At 34.3% G+C, this 9,518-nt stretch overlaps 1 protein-coding gene across 1 annotated transcript in view; it reads right to left on the minus strand.

The window, feature by feature from the left end:
• Nucleotides 1–9,518, minus strand: part of PHKA1 (phosphorylase kinase regulatory subunit alpha 1) — a gene marked incomplete at its 5' end in the record, with an annotated part of 47,505 nt that overhangs the window by 11,105 nt on the left and 26,882 nt on the right. Inside the window, one exon of the mRNA XM_017869143.1 lies at nucleotides 2,215–2,385. Within this exon, the coding sequence (XP_017724632.1) occupies nucleotides 2,215–2,385 (171 nt within the window). The remainder of the gene's footprint in view (nucleotides 1–2,214; nucleotides 2,386–9,518) is intronic.

The raw sequence follows: 9,518 nt of genomic DNA on the forward strand, positions 1-9,518 counted from the left end.
CAGTTAGAATGGTGATCATTAAAAAGTCAGGAAACAACAGGTGCTGGAGAGGATGTGGAGAAACAGGAATGCTTTTACACGGTTGGTGGGACTGTAAACTAGTTCAATCATTGTGTGGAAGACAGTGTGGCGATTCCTCAAGGATCTAGATCTAGAAATACAATTTGACCCAGCAATCCCATTACTGGGTATATACCCAAAGTATTATAAATCATGCTACTATAAAGACACATGCACACGTATGTTTACTGTGGCACTATTCACAATAGCAAAGACTTGGAACCAACCCAAATGTCCACCAATGATAGACTAGTTTAAGAAAATATGGCACATATACACCATGAAATAGTATGCAGCCATAAAAAAGGATGAGTTCATGTCCTTTGCAGGGACATGGATGAAGCTGGAAACCATCATTCTCAGCAAACTATCACAAGGACAGAAAACCAAACACGACATGTTCTCACTCATAGGTGGGAATTGAACAATGAGAACACTTGGTCACAGGGTGGGGAACATCACACACCAGGGCCTGTCATGTGGTGGGGGGCAGGGGGAGGGATAGCACTGGAAGAAATACCTAATGTAAATGATGGGTTGATGGGTGCAGTGGGCCAGCATAGCACATGTATACCTATGTAACGAGCCTGCACATTGTGCTTGTGTACCCTAGAACTTAAAGTATAGTAATAATAGAAAAATTTTTTAAAAAACCTTTACAGAATTTAAAGAGTATTCATGCAAATCAAATTTGTCGTTCCTAGCACACCAATACTTTTAGAATTTTAAAGTCATTTATAGAACTGGCTGTTGTTCCTTATTACAGTATTCAACAAAGCTATCTGTCACTGGGTATAACTCTAAGTATCTTTATAACAATGCTTTCAGAAATGCCAATTTTAATTACTGTACATTGCATGTTGTATATGACAGATATTGGTTTATGAATGATTCAAAATAATATATTTTCATTTAAATTTTAAGTGCTTTTCTCTGAATATGAAGTCTTAATCTGAAAATGAAATCAAGACATGCATTTATCAGACATGTATCATTACTACATTTTCTAGTTAAGCATCCCATCCCCCCATAAATACTCTTAGCCTGCTCTTGTTTTTCCATAGTACTTATTGTCTTTTAACATTCTAGATACTTTGCGTATTTACTGTTTATTATTTATAATTTGTTTCTCCCTAGTAGAATATAAGTTCAAGGAGAATGAAGATTATTATCTGTTTTGTTCTTTGCTGTATGAGCACATAGAACATTGCCATAATCCATGCATAACTGAAGAGATAAAATTATATTTATCACCATTGTGCTATAGAAGTTAGCTGCAAAAAAAAAGCAAGTTCTCAGTACTCTTCAAAAGGAAGATTGCCAGAGCCCATAGTCTGAGGAATCAACTTTTACCTTTCCAAAAGATCACCTGATTCTGTCCTTGGAAGAATATCAGTGCCCAGAGGGGAAAAAACATAACTAAAGGGTTTGAAGTCCTGGATGAAGTGAACTTCAGGTCCTTATTAAAGCCAATGATGTAGAAAGTGGCACCTAAGACACTATGAATGAGACCTATGCATGAGCACAATAGTCTACTTGGCCCTCTAAAACTGTCAACACCATAATAGTGTGACATGCCCTTAAATTTCTTTGGCCAAATAGGCCTTCAAAAAAAAAAAAAATGTTGGTCACATCAAAGAGTCTCTGAACTATTACCATCATTATGACTTTGCATTTATTTAGTAATTTTCATCCAAGAAAAAATATAGGTAAGAGCTCCTAACACAAACTCCCCAAGTACTGCATTTGTTTTACTCTACTGATACTTGGTTATGAATAGCACGTTGCTACAAATAACATTTACAACCCTCCACAGCTACATAGAAAGTTAGCTCTTTAGTACCAAATTCATTTGATTAGCAGCAAATGTATTACAATGTCCAACTGTGGCCAAAAGCAGAGAAGTGATGATTTTAAAAGTCCAATTTAGAAACAAGACTACGGCAACAATAATAGAAAGAGATTAAATTATTAATAATGCCACAATAACAAATCAACTGTTTCATTTTTATGTTTTCTTCTTGGTTTCATCTATATGAGTTATGACTTTTACATAATTGCAGTGATTATATTACAGTCATGTCATATCCCTGCCAAGGAGACTGAGAATTTCAAGGGGGAAAAATGAGACATCAATAATGTATTATGCCTCACCTTCTGCAAAACTTTCCATACTTTTTGATAAAATCCAACTGGGACTCTATTCAGTGCCCCATCCAGCCTTCTTCGGCGTTGCCACTGACCTTGACGACTATCTTTAGGTGACTGCTGATCATATGCACCAGGAAAGGACCCACTACTTGGAGTCACAGAGGTTCCAGGTGACTTGGAAGAGGAGAGGAAAGAACATCAGTCAAAAGTTATCTCTGTTTCTATGATAAAGTCTTTGAACTTTATAGTGAACAATAAACATACTCTGCAGAATTATAAACCAAATATTAAGTGGAACAGCAAAGATCAAGAGGTTATAGAGAAGCTAGTAGACTTATATGTAGCTAGCAGTGCTGTATGTTGGTATAATCCTTTTTGAAAGCAATCTGGTGATACATGAGAAGAGCCATAAAAATACTGATGATATGGGACATTCTTAGCTGTCTCTTTACCTGATTATCTCTGTTAAACTTCTAGCTGGTCCCTGGTTTAGTTTGTTGCTCTCATGGGCCATAAGACGAGCCATAATAAATTTAAAATAGAAATCATACAAAGTATGTTCTCTAATCACAACATAATTAGAAGTCAGTAACAGAAAGAAATTAAGGAAATTTACAAATATGTGGAAATTAAACAACACACTTCTAAATAATAAATGCATTAAGAAAAAATCACTAGCAAAATTAGAAAATAATGAAATGAATGAAAACAAAAGCACAACATAGCAAAACTTATGGGATGCAGCTAAAACAGCGCTTAATGAACAATTTATGTTATAAATGCCTGTATTAAAGAAAGGATAAATATCTCAAATCAATAAACAAACTTTCCACTTTAAGAAAGAAGAGCAAACTAAATTGAAAGCAAGCAGAAGGAAGGAAATAATAAGGATTAGAGTGGAAAGAAATGAAATAGAGTCTAGAAACACAATAGGGAAAGCATATGAACTCCCAATATTTTCCTATGAAAATATCAACAAAATAGACAAAGCTTTAGCTAGAAGGACCAAGAAAAAAAGAGTAAATAAAGACATCAATTCTGACCTTCAGAAAGAAAAAGGATTATGAGGACATACCATCCACAGCCATATGCTGACAAATTACATAATCTCAATGAAACAGACAAATTCCTAGAAAGACACAAACTACCCAAACCAACTCAAAAAGAAAGAGAACATCTTAATAGACCTATTACAAACAAATATATCAAATTAGTAAGTACAAAACTTCCTACAAAGTATGGGTGCTTGGCTCGTGGTGCATGGGCATATGGCTCGTGCCTGTATTCCCAGCTAGTTGGGAGGCTGAGGCGGAAGGATTGCATGAGTCCCAGAGTTTGAGACCAGCTTGGGTAATATCTTTAGACCCTGTCCCAAATGAACAAACAAACAAATAAACAAATGTTCCCACATAGTAGTAAAGCCCATGCACAGATGGGTTAACTGGTTAATTCTACAAAACATTTAAAGAGGAATTAATAATACTAACTCTTCACAACCTCTTCCAAAAAAGAGAAGGGAACATTTCCCAACTCATTCTATGAGGCCAATATTACCCAGATACAAAATCAGACAAGGATGTTACTAGAAAACTACAGTTTAATATCCTTTATGAATATAGATGCAAAAATCCTCCACGAAACACTAGAAAACCAAATTCAGTGATATACTAAAAGGATTATACAACATGAAGTGGAACTTACTCCAGAAATTCAAGGCTGTTTTAACATCTGAACATCAATTAATGTAATACACTACATCAATATAATAAAAGTTAAGAAACACATCATCTTAATAGATACAGAAAAAAACACGTAACAAAATTCAACACATCGTCATGATAAAAACACTCAACAAACTAGGAACAGAAAGGAACTTCCTCAATCTAATAAATGTTTAGACTTTTTTCCTACAACAACCCACAGCTAACATCATAATGAGTGGTTGAAGACTGAAGCTTTCCCCCCGAAGATCAGAACAAGACAAGGATGCCCACTCTTATCACTTCTATTCAACATTTTACGGGAGGCTTGAGCCAGGGAGATTAAGTAAGAAAAGAAATAAAAGGCATCCAGATTGGAATGGAAGAAGTAAAAACTATGTGCAGATGACATGATCTTGTATGTAGAAAGTTCTAAGGAATTCACTAACAAGCAACTACAACTAATAAATGAGTTCAGTAAAGTTTCATGATATAAGATCAATAACAAAAATCAATTATATTTTACTTGAGTAGACATTTCACCAAAGATGATATAAAAATAGCTACCACACACATGTGAAGATGCTCAACATCACTAATCATCATGGAAATGCAAATCAAACCACAATGAGCTATCACCTCACACCTATTAGGATGCCCATGGTTAAAAAAACACCCAAAGGTAACACGTATTGGTGAGAATGTGAAGAAATTAGGACCCTTGTACACTGTTGCTGGGAATGTAAAATGGTACAGCCACTATAGAACACATTATGGAGGTTCCTCAAAAATGAAAAATAGAACTACCATATGATTCAGCAATCCCACTTCTGGATATGTATCCAAAAGAATTGAAATCAGAATCTTGCAGAGACATTTGCATGCCCATGTTCAATGCAGCATTATTTACAATCGTCAAGATATGAAAACAACCTAAATGTATATCAACAACTGAATGGCAAAAGAAAATGTGGTAATACATAAAATGGAATATTATTCAGCCTTTAAAAAAGGAAATTTTGCAAAATATGACAGTGTGGATGAACCTGGAGGACACTATGCTATGAGAAATAAGCCAGTCACAGAAGAACAAATTCTGTATGATTCCAGTTGTGTAATGTATCTGAAACAGCCAGATTCTTAGAAGCAGAGAGTAGAACGGTAGTTGTCAGGGGCTGGGTAGAGGGGAAAATGGGAACTTGCTATTCAATGGGTAAAAAGTTTCAGTTATATAAGATGAAAATGTTCTAGAGATCTACTGTATAACATCAAGCCTATAGTTAATGATACTGTACTGTACACTTAAAAAAATTTTTAAAGAGTAGATCTCACATTACATGTCTTACTATAATAAAAAAATCAACTGAATTTGTAAACAACAGCAATCAACAATATTAAAATAAAATTAAGAATACAATTCCATTTAAAACAACATTAAGAATAATAAAATATGTAGGAATAAATTTAACAAAAGAAGTCCAAAACAAATACTCTGAAAACTATAAAACATGTTGAAAGAAATTAAAGACCTAAATAAATTGAAATATAGTCCCATGTTCATGGGTCAGAAGACTTAACATTATTAAGATGGCAAAATTTCAAAAACTGATCTACAGACTGAACACAATCTCTATCAACATACCAGCTGGGATCTTTGCAGAAATTGACAAGCTGATCCTAACATTCATATTTAAAAAGAAGACTGAAGTCGGAGAGCTCACACTTCCTGATTTCAAAATTTGCTCTAAAGCTATCAAAACTACAAAACTATCAAAACTGTGTCATACTGGTATAGAATAGACATGTAGATCTATGGAATTGAACAGGGAGTTCAAAAATAAACCGTTGTATTTTGGTCAACTAATTTTCAACAAGGATGCCAAGATAATTAAATGAGGGATAAATAGCCTTTTCAACTAATGGTGCTGGAACAGTGACATCCACATGCAAAAGAATGAAGTTGAACTCTCTACCTTATACCACACACAAAAATTAAGCACACTGTGCAGAAAAGAGTTAAGACAGTAGGCCAGAACTGCTATTCTTGGAAAGGCCTGCTTACAAGGCTGGCATTTGGAAACTTAGAAACTTGGATTCTGGGAGAGTTCTCACCATTCCCAGAACTAGTAACAGTGACTTACCACACCTAATCTCTACAAACACTATGGTTTATGTTGAACATTTGCTTTCTTTCTGGGAGTCCAGAGTTTTGGTACATGCCAGACAGAGGTTGTTTATGGACCAGCCCTCAACAAGAACAATGGGTGCTGAGTCTTTAATGAGCTTCCTTGGCTGGCAATGACATCTTGTCACAACTCATTGCTGGGTGACTCCACTGACAGAGTACTCTGGAAGCTTGTGTCTGTTTTCCCCAGACTTTGACCAATGACTCTTTTACATTTTTTTTTTTTAACTTTTGTAGGTACGTAGTAGGTTTATATATTTATGAGGTATGAGACACTTTATTACAGGCATACAATGCATAATAACCACATCAGGGTAAATGGGGTATCCATTATCTCAAGCATTTATCCTTCCTTTGTGTTACAAACAACCTAATTACACTTTTTATTATTTTAAAATGTACAATAAATTATTGTTGACTGTAGTTTGCACTATGCCCAATGCATCTTGTACCCTTTTGGTGTAATAAACCGTAGCAGTGAGTATGACTATATGCTGAGTCCTATGAGTCCTCCTAGTGAATCATTAAATCTGAGGGTGATCTTGGGGACCCCTCCATACATAATCATAGACCTAAATATAACAGCTAACTCTATAAAACCCTTAGAACACAAATAGGAATAAATCTTTGTGACCTTGGGTTAGGCAAAGCCTTCTTAGATATGACACCAAAAACATCATGAGTAACAAAAGAAAATAGACAATCTGGACTTTGTCGAAATTAAAACTTTTGTTGTTCAAAGAATACCATTAAGAGAGTAAAAAGACAACCCACGGGATGGGAGAAAATATTTGCAAATTACATATCTTAAAAGGGACTTATATCCAGAATATATAAAGAATCCTTGCAACTCAACAATAAAAAGACAAAAAAAAAATTAAAATAGGCACAAATGTGAACTGACATTTCTCTAAAGAAGATAAACAAATGGCCACTGGGCACGAGAAAAGATGCTCATTATCATTAGCTATTAGGGAAATGCAAATCAAAACCACAATGAGATACCAGTTCACACCCACCAGGATGGCTATAATAAAAAAGATAGACAATTGTAAGGGTTGGTGAAGATGTGAAGAAATTGGAACTCTCATACATTGCTGGTGGGAATGTAAAATGGTACAGCCAGTTTGGACATGTCTGGCAGTTCTTCAGAATGTGAAACATAGTTACCATATGACCCAGCACTTCCACTCCTAGATATATATCCAAAAGAAGTGAAAACATTTGTCCATACAAAAACTTGTACATGAAAGTTCATTGTAGAATTATTCATAGTAGCCAAAAAGTGGAAACAATCCAGGTATCCATCAACTGATGAATGGATAAATGTGGTACATTAATTTAATAGGGTATTATTCACCAATGAAAAAAATAAACTTTTGATACATGCTAAAACATAATGAACTTTGAAACAATTATACTAAGTAAAGGATAAAATACATTGGGCAAAGTGGTTAACAGTTTAAATTCAGAAATAAATATAAGATAGAAGATAACAGAAATACTTTCTGAGAAAATAACTTTTCACATTTTAATTTGGGCCAAATGCCTAAATCACCAACCAATGCAATGTAAAAGAGAAAAGAGTCCCCAAACATTTCTATTGGCAAGTGATTATCGCACTGATCTGTTGAGTAGATGAACTGCCATTTAATTCATCTTCACTGTCATGTTTATACCACCAAGATTCTAGGCTGTTGATTGTGAGGTCAAACCAGAAAGGGTATAGATCTGATAAAGTACAATTCAGACTGTTTTCCAAAGCCAAATATCAATCATTTTGAGTTTTTAAATTTTCTTCTATACCCCTGTCCTATGTTAATGTGGATATGATAGAGTTGGCCAAGTCTTATTAGTTCATTACAGGGTATTTGATTAACCAAAATACTTATATTGTTTCCAATAATTTTCCATTTTTTGTTTGGTTATTGTCTAGTCTAAATCTCTTCAGCTTGAGAAATCTGAAATCACAGGCCATTATGCGTCTTTGATTTGAATCAAATAAATTTAATTAGAGGTCAGTCTTCCTAAATTGTAAGCTTCATGAGGGCAAGGACCACATCCATTTTGTTCACAGTACCTGGCACAAAACTGGCACTCAATATTTACTAAATGAATTCATAATCAGAAGAACAGCTAACCCAGTGGTTTTCAAACTTAAAAATTCAGCAGAATCATATAAATAAAACAGATTACTGGGCCTCATCCCCAGTCTTTCTGACTCAGTGTACTCAGGGTGGGACCAAGAATTTATACTTAACCAATAATTGAATTTTGTTTTCTGAAATCAAAAAGAGGTTGGAGTTGAACTCCTTTCCCTACCTTATTGGAAAATAAATGAAAAGATTCACCCCATATATGAAATTGCTGTATACTTACTTTAATTCTTGATTAATTTTGTTTTTCTTTTAGTCAACCAGTATATGCCATGATTTATATAAGTGCATATTCAAAGCACATGTGAATGGCATGTATGAGAAGATCATAGCAGTTACCAGAAAAGATGGTGACATTAAATCTATACCCAGGGGATGACCACCATTGGACTATATGAGAACAAATTGAGAAAATAAAATTTTAAAACTATGAGGCCAGGAAACAATTATTTGTACTTTTACGTCACTAGTGGAGTTAAAATACAGACTATTTCAGTATGTAGTCAGCACAAAATCATTAAAAAGCTGATGAAATAGCTTTACTCTAGAAGCCATGGTGAAGGGAAAAGAAATAAAAATACCCTTATAATGTTTTTTTCCATAATGAGAAAAGAGGGCATTTTCGAGTGATAGGGAAAAAATAGCTTAGAACAATACAAAATACCAGACAGGCAGGTGAGGATGGAAGTTAATATTTAGAAATAAGAAAGTAATGCAAATTTAGGACTCTCAATCCTCTAAATTACAGTCCTAGTGATTTTGTCTCCCTTGAAAACCTGTAGGTAGTGAATGTGTAGAAAAAACTTAAATGATGTAGTTGGGTAGGTCAAGTCTCAATATCATATTAATCTAGCTGGGAACATGTACTTCAAGTTGTAAATATATAATGAACTTAAAAGTAATACTGAGTGACAATCAACAATTATAAAATGTTTATCCAATAACTCTCAACCAAATCAAAGATTATTTACTAATAATGCCAGTGTAACTAACTATTCAGTACTGAATGTAGTTCTTTCACGTTTCAAATAGGAAAATGTTCAGATTATTCAAATTATTTGAGAAAACTGTGAAGTGAACACAAGGCCCTTTTCATACTTATTCTCCATTTTCATACTTATTCTTGCATAAATGTAAACGCTATAGGGTATTTGATGGGTGTACTCAAGTTACCTCAAATTAAGCTTCAAGCATTGGCTCATTGTCTTTCTAAAGGGTTTCTAATTTCTTTTAAAAAAACCAAATAGTAAGGTGGTGTCATGGCTT

This window comes from Rhinopithecus bieti, unplaced genomic scaffold (genome assembly GCF_001698545.2).
Source record: "Rhinopithecus bieti isolate Rb0 unplaced genomic scaffold, ASM169854v2 scaffold_4996, whole genome shotgun sequence".
NCBI lineage: Eukaryota > Metazoa > Chordata > Mammalia > Primates > Cercopithecidae > Rhinopithecus > Rhinopithecus bieti.